The 15872-nt window shown below is 40.1% G+C and overlaps 1 protein-coding gene across 4 annotated transcripts in view; it reads left to right on the top strand.

The window, feature by feature from the left end:
- LOC138178810 (G-protein coupled receptor moody) overlaps positions 1–15872 on the top strand; it is a 26862-nt gene extending 10990 nt beyond the window's left edge. For 2 of the 4 annotated variants that reach the window (XM_069111073.1, XM_069111071.1), the window contains exons 2-5: positions 8402–8611; positions 11221–11459; positions 13216–13528; positions 13691–15872. In XM_069111073.1, coding sequence (XP_068967174.1) covers positions 8402–8611; positions 11221–11459; positions 13216–13528; positions 13691–14671 — 1743 coding nt within the window. In that variant the 3' untranslated portion in view covers positions 14672–15872. Of the gene's footprint in view, positions 1–3261; positions 4136–8401; positions 8612–8869; positions 9304–11220; positions 11460–13215; positions 13529–13690 lie in introns of those variants that run through there. The other 2 variants (XM_069111072.1, XM_069111074.1) reach the window with 2 other exon arrangements.

The raw sequence follows: 15872 nt of genomic DNA, 5'->3' as shown, positions 1-15872 counted from the left end.
TTAGCGTGTACGCACGATATCGTGTACGGAGTAAAGTTAAAGCGATTTAGGTCGACGTTTTTATAGAAAGGGGGCCGAACAACGAGCGGTCCCTTGACAATAAATCGTCAAACGCTTGGTTTTTATTAGAGCCGGGGGTGTAACCGTAAGCTTAATCTGGGGCAATATGAAACGCTGCCGGTGAGTGGCAAACCGTCGACGCTTTAGCGACGATAGCGCGTCAAACGATCTCATCGATTCGAATCATAGTTTTCCGCGGACCTCGCGTTCCAAGAAATTTCGCCGTTTAACGCGAAAGCGCCGCTTTCTAATTTCTGGAACGATTCGTTGTTTCTTCGTGCGCGTGCAATGACTCACGAAAATATTCGATTACTTACGAAATCACGGATGACATTTTCTTCTTCTTTGCGAAGAACGCGTTACGTTCGTTCAACGAACAAACTATCGCGCTACCATACCGATAAAACGTGAAATCGATATAAAAACGTGTTAAAAAGTTGTCAGACGTTTATCGCAAAGTGTACGATATCAGCGGTGTCCGCGATTTTGCGTTATATGAATTTTTCTTTTTACCCGAGAACAACGTTTAATATAGTCGATAACGATCGTTTATGGCTGCTTTTAAATGTCGATTAATTCTAAACTACAAACGACGAGTAGATAAGCTAGAAGCTTTTTCATTCATTTTATTTATACAAAATATATCATGGTTATTGGCCATTTTCACAAATATACAGGGTGGTTGGTAACTGGTGGTACAAGCGGAAAAAGAAGCGAGAAAGGAAGTCGAAAATATAGAATAAAAAATTTTTTTTTTTTAATTTTTCCATCGAGACAACGATCTACAATGAGATCCGTTATAACGAGACGCGATAAAGTGCGCGCGTACCGAGCGAAAATTCAAAGTCGATTTTCTCGAAAACAAAGCCTCGAACGAAAAATTGTTATTCTATATTTTCGACTTCTTTTTTCGCGCAGAATCACCCCCTTTCCGCTTGTACCACCAGTTACCAACCACCCTGTATAAAAATGCTCACTGCGAGTTACCTTGTACACTTATTTGTGCGTCTATCAGCTACGTATCTTTCGTACACAGATTCACTGATAATTTATCTGTCACAGTTTCTCTTACGAATTCTTCTCAACTCGTTCCATCTTCCTCTGTTCAACCGCGTAAAACAGGAAAGTTAGCCGGAAACCTGACCAAAAATCAACCGTCGTTGCGAACGTATCGAGGAGAATCGCGTGAAAATTCAACGACTCTCGACTTCTAAGATAACAACCGGACGGACGTGCGTGTTACGCAACGTAGAGACGAAAAAATCGATTGGAAAATCGTACGAAACAGCGGCTGTGTTCAACCATCGACGGAAGATCTCGAGGAATCGGCGTAACGCGATAAAACGTAACGGTGGAGACCTAAGCGCGAAGCTTCGGTTTAGAGACGATTTAAATCATCCCCTTCGTCGAATCGTTTGGACGAAAAGCTTCCGTTTTAATTAATTATATTTACCCGGTGAACGATCGAGCGAGCGGGTAAATGGCGTTTCCTTCTTGCGAAGGAGGAGGCAGACGAAAGAAAAAAAGAGGAGAACGGTGATTCCACTTCCGATTTATTAGGGGCGCGGTAGATGCTCTTCCGTTGTGCACGCTCGTACCCAGCTGCTTTCTCCCCCTTTGTACGGCTCGATCGTACGGCAGCCTGCCTGCTAAGCAAATGTAATTATTTTTAAAAAGGATGTAGGGACCGTGGTGTTTTCATGCGGACGGAACGCGTGCTTCGAACGAAAGCGTAGGTGCTTTAAGAGTAAGCATCGAGGATGAGTTGACGCGCCACGTTTCTATAAATCATTCGGGAAGCGTAATCGCGGTGTACACCTACATCCAGCAGCTTTCTTACTGACAATGATCGCGTGATTTGTAATGTCGCGTGCACCGGAAGTCGTCGTACAATACGACGGCATTTACGTGGAATTTTAAAACGCTACGAGACACGTTCGTCATTGTCGGTTTTGTAGAAAGTTCGCGTTTCCGACCTTTGTCTGGAACAGTGAATTTTTAACGTCTTTTAATCGTCTTTCTCTTTTGCTTCTCTTCTTTCTTCTTTTTCTTTTTTTTTCTCGAAGAAGAAGAAAAAGCACAGAAAACGTAGAGGATGTCCGAGAAATGAAAGTGTAACACGGTGTTTGATATTACGTAATGTCGAGTATCGTGGTATACAAAGGTCGAAAGGTTTTTCCGAAGTCGGAGATTCTCGCAGAAGTTTAGGGAACGCGTACGATACGTAAAAATGGACGAAACGTTGTTCAAGTTAAGAAGTTTAATTTATCGCGATATTCGGTGGACGAAGAAGATCGCTATGTAGGTTCCAGTTATTTAATTATGCGCGTAAAAATATAAAACCACGCGCACGGTCTAAAAATAACGTTTCGCATGAAAGTGAAAGAGACTTTTGCTCGAATCGACGGATTACTTTGTAGCGGCGTGATTGCTGTTGCCCAGGCTCGTCGCGTATTCTATTAAGCATCCACGCCTCCACAACGTGGCACGTTAAACGTCGTTTGTTAAACGACGACTTCGCTGATTTCACCGTTGATGTCTTACCGCCCTCGGATTTGTTAACAGGTCCAGATTGAAAGAGATCGCCGTAATTCGCGAAGAAATCTCCTTAATTTGCCATTGTACCGATCGAACGTCTATCGTTCTCCTTGCAAAAGTAAACGAGTCTTCTAAAAATAAATATAAAATTAGAAAATGATCGATCAAACAAAGAAAAAAGAAAAAAAAGAAAGATCTTTGCGATCTCTGAAAATGTAGATGAATTACGACAAACAAATATATCGACCATAAGCGTAGGTAGAGCAAATTTACGTATTATCGAGATAATAGGAAAAATAAGCTCAACGATTAATTGTCATTTATTAAAATTATCGATAATTAGAAGCGTAACGATCTTTCTTATTCTTATTAATCGATGTCTAAAAGTTAATGTTTCATATTGACGTTTCTAATTGCAACACGATTCGTTTATAATACGATTTTTTGATCGGCTAAATATCTATAAACGGCGATGTATGTAGGTCACTATAGCACGTAGATTCGCGTGATTCTCTCAAGAAACTTAATAAAATAGATTTTCGTCCGGTAGAATAAATATTCTCTTGTTCGTGAAGGACACTAACCCCACGCCTGCGCTCTATTAGGATCCAGAAAACTCATCTGTACAAGCGAATTCGGTGGTCCAGTTAGCCGATCGGTTAGTCGCTTCGCGAATTCCGCGAGACCAGTTCCGATCGAGATTTCTATTTTTGTGATATGTTCGCTGTCTCGGTCTCTCGTTACAACTGAAAGCCTACGTGTATTTCGATCGTGGAAAAATCGACCTACGCATTCGGTTTCTTAAATATCGAGAGGTCGTCCAGTCGTCGACAATTTACGACCGAACAGAAATGTAACTACGAGTCCTTTGTAGCTCTTAACGCGCACTGTGCGGCGAATACTACGAAAGATAAATAAGAAGAGAACGCGACAATTTCTATTTCCGCAATATTTTTATCGCCTGGCGAAGAGCCGAAGAACTTTCGTCGTGAAAAAACGAATCCGCTGAAAATCTGTTCGATTTTAGTGCGTGTCGAGATAAAACGTTTTATACACAGCGTTGCTCGTTTCTTTCTTCCGCGAGTGCGGCGAATATCGTCGCTGTGAAACTTTGCGCGGAACATCATCTCGGAAATTCCCTCGGAACTTTCCCTCCTTTGCTAAAAAAAAAAAAAACGAAGATCCAAGATGCGCAACAGGTTCAAATACTCGCGTCGTACTTCTCTGGATTTCCCTGCGAAAGGCGACGAACGTGTGGCTAAACGCGATCGTAGCCCGCGTGTTGTACTTCGCGAGGGCGTGAAATTTCATTCATAGTTGGTTGTGCGTGCACGTTTCATGGAAATTGGATAGTTTGAACGCGTAAAATGAGAATAGAAGGCGGAAGAGGCAGATTGAAAACGAAATTTACCGGCAAAGCTGAAAGAGGCGACTCGGCTGAACCGATCAAAATCTGCACGTGCTTCTGTTCGTCCGGAGTCGCATAAATGATTCGCATCAATGAACTCAGAACCGTCGGCGTCTACTTCTTACGAGGGTAAGCGCTTCTTCTATTGATCGTAGGTATGAACTGTCGACGATAAGAGAACTGTACACGAAACGGCTGACAAAACGTGAATTCGCTTCTACCATCTCGCGACGCTACGCTGCAGAGGAAGATTGGACGTGTTGTTGGTTCGTATTCGAAACGCGTAACTCGTCGATGCACAGATTATCGTCAATCGTCGATTTTTAGCCAGTTTATCGGCTTTTCGTCTCCGCGGTTTATCTTTCTGTCCTCTATCGATGCAAATATATAATTATAAAATTCCATTTCCAATCTTTCTGCTGAAACATCGAGACGATGCCTATCTGTTCCTTAAAATTGCGATTATCGTTGCGTTGAAGTAAAAATAAGCGTCGATTTAGGCTAGCAAAGAGGTAGATGCGAACGGAGAAAAGAAAGGGAGAAGAAAAGGAAGCTCGTTACTTTAGTTTACGTTAATTGAAAATAAATACTAATCGTAATGCGATGTAAATTAGAAATAAGATTTGTACGTAGAACCGCAAACGCGTACAGCGTATGAGCAGAGAAGATAAAATGAAAGAAATATACATGGAGATTGCCTGTGCTAATAATCGTCGAACATTCGAACGATCGATTGTTTTTAACATCTCGACAGAGATTGGAAGAGATTTGCTGAACACAGCGCGGTGCGTTTTTAATACGAACACGATACGCGCTTATCAGAAGGAGTCGATAAATCGAAATACAACTGCGTATTCGCGCATCCGTGTACAATAGTCGAAGTACAATCGAGATAACGACGATCTTCGAAACGATCTTCGTTTGTATCCAATGCGTGAGATCGAACTCGGAATTTCGTGTTTCTGTTTGGCGAACCGAGAGGAGAAACGCGATTCGACGAAGCGACTCGACAGAGAAAGTAGGATTTTCGCTCGATTAAATATATTTCCCTGGTACGAGTTGCTTTTGTAAATTACATTTATTCGCTGGGACTTGGCGATCCCTCGAGAAACGCAAATTCGCCGGAAGATCGAGGCGAAGTTTGCTCGGCGGTTGAAAGAGCGTATCGTCACGAGCGGCGAAAATAGATTTCTCTCTCTTCCTCTTCGGCGCCTGAACGCGAGGAAAAAAGACGTACCTTCGTTGCATTTTCTCAACGTGTAGGAAAGAAAACGAGCGAGACAGTCGTTGAACGGGGAGAAAGTAAATAAATGGTGAACATAGGCGGCGGAGTGAACGAGCAGAGAGAAAAGGGAGGAAGATCGAAGCGAAACAAGCTTATTTACATAAAGAGCGTTGTTAATTTCGTTTAAGAACGCACGAGTGTTATCCACTGACGGAGACAGCGACACGGCGATCGTAGCTACTTGGAACGTTTAAAAAACGCTACGTTTTTAAAATCATCTTACGATTACCGATTTAAGAATTTACTCGATCGTACGTTTAGCTGGCAGCTTAATAATTTACGTTTGAAATTGCCGTGCGTGTAACTACCGCTTTACTACCTTGATAATTTATACAATTGTTTGTTTAACTAATCGCGATACATTGGAAGCGATTTAACATTATCCAGTCTTAGACGATATTTTTTGATAGAGCGCGCGTTTGCGCGTGTCTCGCGTAACTGGGCCAAATTATAGCATCAAAGCGGTGGAACACGTGCAGCGAGAGAGGAACCCACGTATCACGTGATCCGTGTTTCCGATCCTCCGACCGCTCGTGTTTCTGAGATCGTATTTATCAAGATGTTTAATACTTTGTTTTTTAACGTAGATTTCGAAAGCGACGGTAAATTAGAAAGTAATAGCCGAAAAGTAAGAAAACGTAACACGTAATACTCGCGTGATACGCGAAATAGTCTACGGTTGAACGTACTTCAAACACAAATCTGTATATCGCTGCTTAATATAGACGTGTGTCGATTTATTAGATATGCGAATTAAGTGGGAGTGTCGTGAACAAATAGGCACGTTTCATACGCAAATAGCGTATGTACTGTATCGGATTCCATGTCGCGTACCAGTGTTTCCCAACGTGGGACACGTGTGCGCCTAACAGCGCGCAATTTTGGCTGTTTCTGTGTACAATCGCAAGACGATATCGCCTTCGTCGTCGATAGGCGCGAAACCCTGCTTTTTATTCTAACAGACGTTTATTTTCACGTGACGCTTTTACGCGTTGTTAGCTTGTCGACTGTCTGAAAATTGCGTTTGCTATCGATTTAAACGAAACTCGACATTAAAACGAAATGCAACTTGAAATTCGAACAAAAAATTTGATTAAATCGTCTTGAACTACGATCGTATCGGATCTTTTACATTTATATTCTGTTATTGAAGTTTCTTTATTTTTTTTTTTTTCATTTGAATTATACTTTCTTTTTCTAGGTCTGTTTATATAATAATTTTAGAACTTGATTGACTCTGTTAACGAACGATCGAAAAATAGTTGGGAAACTCTGACGTGTATGTACATACCTGTGCATTTGATCTCGTTTTCATTTAAATTACACTTTTTCCTGTTTATATAATAATTTTAGAACTTGATTGACTCTGTTAACGAACGATCGAAAAATAGTTGGGAAACTCTGACGTATATGTACATACCTTTGCATTTGATCTCGTTTTCATTTGAATTATACTTTTTCCTGTTTATATTATAATTTTAGGACTTGATTGACTCTGTTAACGAACGATCGAAAAATGGTTGGGAAACTCTGACGTATATGTACATACCTTTGCATTTGATCTCGTTTTCATTTGAATTACACTTTTTCCTGTTTATATAATAATTTTAGAACTTGATTGACTCTGTTAACGAACGATCGAAAAATAGTTGGGAAACTCTGACGTATATGTACATACCTTTGCATTTGATCTCGTTTTCATTTGAATTATACTTTTTCCTGTTTATATAATAATTTTAGAACTTGATTGACTCTGTTAACGAACGATCGAAAAATAGTTGGGAAACTCTGACGTATATGTACATACCTTTGCATTTGATCTCGTTTTCATTTAAATTACACTTTTTCCTGTTTATATAATAATTTTAGAACTTGATTGACTCTGTTAACGAACGATCGAAAAATAGTTGGGAAACTCTGACGTGTATGTACATACCTTTGCATTTGATCTCGTTTTCATTTCAATTATACTTTTTCCTGTTTATATAATAATTTTAGGACTTGATTGACTCTGTTAACGAACGATCGAAAAATAGTTGGGAAACTCTGACGTGTATGTACATACCTGTGCATTTGATCTCGTCAGCATCGTGGGAGTGGCTTTCGCTAATTGCTATCGCTCATCAATTACTATCAGATATAGATACGTACTGGGTGAACTGTTTAAATATAAATACAAATCGGATACGAATTGATAGTTCGCCGCTCGATCGATGATTCTGAAACCCACAGATGTCCAAACTGACGTTGTTCTCTTCGATGCATAAACCTGATATTACCAATACCGATACCTCGTACGAGATTTTCTTCTGTATCCTTCGATGTTGGTTTTTCTCGGTAAACCAACTCTTTCAATTCGTGTCACGGATAAAATGCCAGGACAGCGACGTTGGCGAAACGAACTGATCGCTTGGCGTTTCTTTATTTCGTATACTTTGTGTCCTGCCTAACGCTGTTTTCCCGTGTCTCGTTTTTTTTTTTTTTTATTTAATTCTTTACATTCGCAATTTGTCCAGTTTGGACATATGGTAAAATTTTTTAACTGTTTAATTATCATGTGGGTGGCTACCCCCAGTGGGATACCATCTTGTGTCTCGTGTAATACATTTACATTGACGTGGTAGCGAGACAGATCGTCTTGCGAATCCTACGCCTCGGATCCTTGTCGATGCCACGTGCTAATTTTTCATTAATCGCTCGTTCGCGATAAACGTGTCGTAACTTGTCCCTGTCCAATTTGTCTCGTCCAATTTCACCACAATTGTACAGTCGCTATCGTATAGTCATCGCCCCTCGTTACGATACCCGCGAAATTTCAACAATTTTTTAAATAAAACGTAGTACGATATATTTGTAAAAAAAAAAAAAAAAAAGAAATTCGTAAGCGATAAGAGTTGGAATACTCGAACGAGCCACGCTTACTTATTTCTAATGCAACGTATATTATAACGATCGTCGGAGTACAACTCAATTTTCCATTTCGCAACTACATCCGTAACATCGTTTTTCTAACTCGTTAAAAAAGGCTTGTTTTTGCCGGTCGTCGCCAACAGGCGACCAGTTTTTACGCTCCTGTACAAAACGACACCTGTCTACCATGCTGTCCGCAGATGGAGTACTGGATGGCGAGCAACGAGACCGGTCACAATGGCACAGAGGAGACAATCCAGGAGGTCCTCAGGGATCCAGGATCGGCGGTCCTCTTCGTGGGATATCCGCCATGGCTTTTGCACTTCGCCGCTGGATGTTGCATACTCTTCATGGTCATCGGCATCCCGGGAAATTTATTCACCATCGTCGCTCTTTTCCGCACCAAAAAGGTCAGCGCTCCGGCGATACGTCTTTTCAGCGTCTTCGTCATCTTTCGTTCAAATTTTCTATATCTATCGCTGTATCTCTTTTATTTGTTTCTCCTCTTCTTTTTCATTTTCTAACACGCGTCGAGACACCGGAAGCCTTTGTATTTCATAGCGCTCGAGTAACACGCGTTTCTATCCTCGATGAACACGTTCTGTCTGTTCTTTCTTCTCCTCTTTCGTTGCTTCTTTGTTTCTTCGGATACGCTGAAATATTCGAAGCTTCCGATCAACGCACGTTAGATTATCATCAGCGACAACACCTTTTCAAAGAGGAATTTTATCTCTGTGCTGTAGTTTGTTCGCGAACACGTCATTTGTAGAATTCAGCGAAATCGGAAATTTCCTGCGTTACGATCCAACGACACGTTAGCAAAAGCGGTGATACGTTTTGTAAGAGATTTATAAACGATATGCTTGCGCGTAAGTCAAGCAAACGTGGATACGACGAGGCGCAAAAATGTCACACGACGAATCCGTCACGTGGAATGAAATATACTCGGCGGCGTTGCGGTTACTTGAATTTCTAGTTACTCGTAGCGCGCTAAGTGGTATTTGCTTGTACACCGACTAGGTCAATAAGTGGTTCACCTCGAATCTCGTTTCAAGACAATAGGAAAAAGTAAAAGTGACGTAAGGAATGGTTAAAAGCTGGCGTAAGTAAATTAGCATACGCGAGTGAAGCGAATCTTGGAACAAATCACGATGGAATTGTAATTATGAGAAAAGATTCAGCGACGATTTATTGTTTTTATTCGCCTGTGTATTTCTCGCTTCGTCGTGCTAATGAACTGCTTAACCAGTTTTTTTCTTTTTTTTATTTAGTTGTTTACATTCATAATTTGTCCGATTTGGACATTTGGTAGAATTTTTTGGCTGTTTGATTATCGTGTGGGTGGCTACCCCCAGCGGGGAACCATCTTCGTGTCTTAACCAGTGGCGAATAAAAATGAAGATTTCTTCGATTCGAAATGTTTCCCTTTAGAGTTACGTTATAATTCGTGAAAAATTCCGCAATTTACGTTCTTTTCTTGCAGGTTTCGCGATCCTTTCGTCGAAGCTTGCCAATTGTAAGAAAACTCGATAGGTCTCGCGAAACGCAACCAACGTTTATGCAACGAGATGTTTTTGGCAACACCGAGACTTATCGAATTTATGAGCATTCGTTGGATTTACGTGTAATTTACAAACGCGCCAACATTTATCTGTTAAAGAAGTATATTTACCAAGTTGACGCGATCACCAAGATAACACGTTTCCATGCTATGATAACTTGCCGCTGCGTCGCTATAAACGTTGCTCTTCCTTACGATTCATTCGACTTGCAGCGTACCGTGCAAAAGTCTCGAAACTACGCACGTTTCTAGTTGCGTAACGACCACCAAATACATTTTCTAATCTATTTTCTGGAAATATTATTAGCGGAATATGGAAGAACGCGTTGACGGTTTGCCTAAAACCAACGAAGAGTGGCAGAGAGGCGAAAGAAGGAAGAAACATTTTCCGCAATATCAAGCGAATAGAACGATAGAAAAATAGGAACCGAGTTTGTCGAAGAATGAATTAATCAAATGGAAGAACGTTACGCGATTGTTCCAAATCGGACGATATTTTCCGTGAGATTTATTTCATCGTCGAATTAAACGACCGATATATCGAGAATTTCTTTGTAAAGTTCTATTGGATTGGCAACTAAGCGATCGCGGATTTTGTTATTAGCTGGTATTGACAAAATCCGCAAATCATTTAGTTTCCAAACCAAATAGTTCATTTTTATTCTGCTGTTCGTTATCCTCGTCGAATCGTGACAACGAGACATTTTCGTATCGTAGAGGTAATACACAGGCAGAAGACGATTTTCGAATTGACGATGCACACGCGGTTTGTGACTTTCAGTGTATTATGAAACTTTTACCTTGATCCTGTACCAAGAAAAACCATTACCTGTGATTCGGACTATTGCGAGTAAAACAAAGCAGCGGATGAGTCGATGGAATTATCGATTTCACGAGAATTATCGTCACATTGTAAATTATTACCATTACTCATCACTTACCATTAGTAAACATATTTTTAATAATAAATTTATATATTTATATTATACGATAATTAAGAATGATCGTGCGCGTACCTACTTACGATTTACAATATGTAATTGTATATGTAACTACGATTATGCACAACTGTATGTATGTACAGTCGCGTTATTTTCTACGATTGAATTTACGCTTGATATACAGGGTGGTTGGTAACTGGTGGTACAAGCGGAAAGGGGGTGATTCTACGCGAAAAAAGAAGTCGAAAATATAGAATAAACATTTTTCGTTTGAGGCTTTGTTTTCGAGAAAATCGACTTTGAATTTTCGCTCGGTACGCGTGCACTTTATCGCGTCTCATTGTAGATCGTTGTCTCGATAGAAAAATTAAAAAAAAAAAATTAAAAAAAATATTTTTTATTCTATATTTTCGACTTCTTTTTTCGCGTAAAATCACCCCCTTTTCGCTTGTACTACCAGTTACCAACCACCCTGTCTAATTAAATTAACATTTAATTTAATTACCATTGTTCGCAGTTAAGAAACGCCACCGCGATCTTCATAATGAACCTCTCACTTTCGGATTTGATGTTCTGTTGCTTCAACCTTCCTCTTGCTACGTCAACCTTCTGGCATAGTTCCTGGCAACACGGCCCGCTTCTATGTCAACTGTTTCCTTTATTAAGATACGGCTTGGTAGCAGTAAGCCTGTTTTCGATATTAGCGATCACGATCAATCGTTACGTTATGATAGGCCATCCTAGATTTTATCCCAGGTAAGTAAACCAAGTATTTTTCCGATGTTTTTCCTCGCCAGTTACGTGTCGCTACCTTTTTCTGAAGCTTTTTGAAAAAAGAGTACGCGTGACTGTTGTAACGTAGAATTAACACTAAAACTAGCACAGTAGTCAAATCGAATGGTTTTACAATTTTATTTTAAAATTGCCATTTTATGTTATATTTTTTTCCTCGATGATGTAATGACTTTCGCAACGATAACTAAAAGAATAATATAATGAATTTTATTTTCCTTTTTATGTATTCAAACTGGAAATAATTTTGTATCAAGGCTACTTATACCAATACCAGTGAAAATCTCTGGTACTTGTCAAAGCGTAAAAGGATCCTGCAAACTGTTTATCGAACCCCAATTAACCAGTTTCCTCGTTTTCTACAACTTCCCACGCGTTTTTCAAATATTGACCGCGCATCATTCGATACGATGATATCGGTTATCAGGAAAATTCCGGATCGATCGCTAGATCGCTAGATGCTAATACTAGAAATACCACAGCAGTCAAAATGATTGGTTCTATGTGTTCTAAATGTAGCAAAATGTGGTTCTAAATGACTGGTGATTTTATAAATGTATCGACCCTCGTTTAGGGATCCCAGATGGATTAATAATACCAAAAATGTACTACATAACGTGGAATAACATGGAGAAAGTAATAAATCAATAAATATAAAAATATTCTATTATTACGTATTTTGTAAAGACCAGTCATTTTCACTGGTTTTCGTAGAAATAGCTTCGTGTTAACTATCGGTGGTTCTAGTGTTAAGTCGCGACGAAACGACAGTTTTCTTATTTTGTGATTTTATTACTGCAACTTATTGCGATTACTAAATTGCAATTTAAAGAGCAACTATTGGATTGTCCGAAAAGTGTCTTTCTCTTATAGACACGTCTTTTACAACGACGCATCTTTATACAAATATGAAACCTAATCTGTCGAACGTTGTGATCTTTATCTTGATAGAACAAAATGGATCATACGTAGTTCGATAAAATAATATAAAACAAAAAACATTGTGCATCCATAATTTCCTTCGACCTGATATTAGGTCGTCCGAAAAGTTTCTTTCGTTTTAAAAGGAAACAATAGATACACGATGTTTCTTGTTTTATATTAGTTTATTGAATTATACACGAACGTAATAATAATAGAAATAGAACGAAATGGATCATACCTAATTCAATAAAGCAATATAAAACAGAAATTGTTGTTCATCTATTATCATCTTATGAAACGAAAGAAACTTTTCGGACGACCTAATACTTTCTACGCGTGACGAGTATACTCGTCGTAGCGCAAAATATCGCTGTTTCTTCACCACCCGTATACTCGTCCAAAACAGCAAACCGGTTAACCATCGCAAATCATACGAACGCAAAAGAAAATTGCCTATGTGGATTTTGTAATTTTGCTGATAGCGTAAGCTACGACTTGGTCGTTCAACGTGATACGCTCGTAACGCGGTATAAATCAATCCGGAATGAAAATGATTTACAGTAGACTAAACACGCGCGTTTCATCCTAATCGACTGTGTGTACGTATCAGTACACGTATAATATCGTCGCACAAATATATTCGTCGGATTGTCAATTATTCTTTCGCCTTTGAATTATTTGCAAAATCGAATTATTATCCAGTTCAGTAAAATGCAGATAATTTTTTTTCACCATGCACGATGCTTCTGCAAATATTTGCAAATATTCTCAAGCCTCTTCTATTACTTGCTTTCAGGATATACAAATCGAGATACATAACACCGATGATTTTAAGTACGTGGACGATCGCATTCGGTGCCCTGGTCGTTACGTGGTTTGGAAACTGGGGTCGTTTTGGACTGGACGTCGCTATTGGTTCTTGTTCCATCCTGCCAGACGTAAATGGTCGAAGTCCAAAGGAGTTTCTGTTCGTCGTTGCCTTCTTGATTCCTTGTATCGCGATCGTCGTCTGCTACGCGAGGATCTTCTACATCGTTCGGAAAACTGCTTGCAAAAGTAGAAATCGGAACGTAAACGCTAGCACGGACGCTGTTGAAAGCAACCACGAGGTAAGCGTAGCGCTCAACGACAGGTCGACGTCGTAGGTCCTCGTCAGTTAAAACCTGTAAATCGTCTTCTCTTTCAGCGTGTACGTTTTCTCGTAAACCATCGACTTCCGAAAACCGTACGAACAGCAGGCGATTATTATTCTTTGCTTGGTTCGGTTGCAGAGACGATCCGTATCACCGAGGATCCAAGAGGAAGAACTGTCGGTGGTGGGTTCGAGCTGCGCGGCGAGCGTACTTTGCGCCAACTTCTCCTCCAAATGCACCGTAACTTCGCCAAACCGGCTCAACTGCTCCAGTACGCCTTCGAGATCGGCGATCGAAGAATCCTTGTCCGAGCAACTTTCATGGGAACAGAATTCGGCCGGGTCCGAGGAAGAGGACGACGAGGACGACGACGAGGAAGGCGAGAACGAAGAGGAGAGGACGCAGCAAAGGAGGAAGCAGAAACAAAAATGGAAGAGGAAGCAGAAAACGACGAGCCAGAAACTCGTCGACGACTGCGACAGAGCGAAGCCTAGCTTCGAAATAAAGATAGACGATATACCGTACGTGGACGATCTGGACGCAGCTGAGACTGTTCTCGCGAATGACCGAATTAAGATCAAAGAATCCGCTGAGAAAGCTTCCGCGAACGCTCGAAATAAATTGGAGAGAATGACTAGCAGAGCTTCGTTCGTCATCGAGTCGGCTCTTTGGGTACAGAGATTCAACTCCAGAGCGTCTATGGACGGCGACCGGTTGGACAGCTCGAGATCGAACACGCCGGATCGATCGGCCAACAGCAGGAGGAGACCGACGATGACTCGCAGAGAGTCGAGATTTAGGAGCGTGCGAAAATTCCGCAATTCCGATGGCCCACCGAGGATGAGTAACAAGGACAAGAAACTGCTGAAGATGATTCTGGTGATATTTTCGTCGTTTCTCGTTTGTTACTTGCCGATCACTGTTACGAAGACTTTCAAGGATGCGATCGATTGGAGAGGCTTGAATATCGCCAGTTACATTTTGATCTACTTGACTACGTGTATCAATCCTGTGGTTTACGTGGTGATGAGCTCCGAGTATAGAAGCGCGTACAAAAATCTGTTGCTCTGTAGAAACGATTCCGGGGTGAAAAACGGAACCAGGAGGTCGCCAGGATGAAGAAGAGGGTTCGCCCCCTCTTCGCAAGAGTTTGCTTGTAGGCGTGTACAAGCTGGATTTTATGGCTCGTTTCAGAGACGAACTAGCATCGTGGATTGGCCGCGGATGTTTGTACACTCGAATTACGCGAAATACGAAGATATAGAGATAAACTTGCGCAGAAATGTAGGAAGCAAAATGTGCTTTAACGATGCGGTATTTGCTGTTTAGCCACTTGTAATTATGACATTTTTATAGTATGCATGTACGAGCAGCTAATGGATTATGTTGGCCAATTAACGTTAATTTATAACGCGACGTGCAGGATATTTCTTTCGGTTAAATTTATAATCGTCGTTTTCACTGTTATTGCGAGCTAAGATTTTTAAAACAGAGCGAATTAAGAGGAGTTTATGTGGCTTCGAGAAACGTGTTCGATGATGAAAAGAACGTCCCTCTGAAATCGCGTTGTTGATCGCTTCGCAGTTATCGATACTTCTTGTACGAACATATGTGTCTTTTTATAGCTTAATTACGGTACGATGTGGCAATTAGAATTTCATGATTCGAATTGACGTCGAAGAAAAAGGTAAATTTCAATCGCGGAAGAATGGTAAATCGATTCATGTCCATTCGCTATAAAAATATACGCATTCGCGTAAATATCCGCGCTCTCACTATGGAAATATAAAACTGAAATAGACGAATGTTTACGCGTTGTTTAATTTAGTACGTTTGTATAAACGTTGCGTAAATATCGATTGTGTCGATCGAAGATTAAAGTAGCATTTCGCTAATTGAGACATTTACAAACAAGGAGATAGAAGAAAAAACTATCTCGTTTGTCTATTTTTATCAAAAGGATATTAAGAAAATTGTTGGTAATTGTAGTGGAATTTCATTAGTGGAAAATGTATGCCAATAATTAATGAAACGATAACAAATCATTAATGAGATTTCAATCTTTAAGCGTATTAGAATTAGATATTATGCTCAATGACTATGTTTCATAAGACAATACATCGTGATAACTTGGTGTCGTTTCTTTGTATTATAATTTAAAGTTCGCAACTCTACAATCTACAGAATGTAGCAAATACCACAACGTTTGTTGCAACTATAATCATATTTATTTCTGAATCGTCAATTTTATTTTTTTATCATGAAACGAACATCGTTACCAAAAGCAAAAGTTTATTTGTCGAAGGTATGACAAATTAAT

Source organism: Bombus flavifrons, chromosome 4 (assembly GCF_040668555.2).
Source record: "Bombus flavifrons isolate JBK064 chromosome 4, iyBomFlav1_principal, whole genome shotgun sequence".
Classification (NCBI taxonomy): domain Eukaryota; kingdom Metazoa; phylum Arthropoda; class Insecta; order Hymenoptera; family Apidae; genus Bombus; species Bombus flavifrons.
This window is presented reverse-complemented; position numbering and strand designations above follow the sequence as displayed.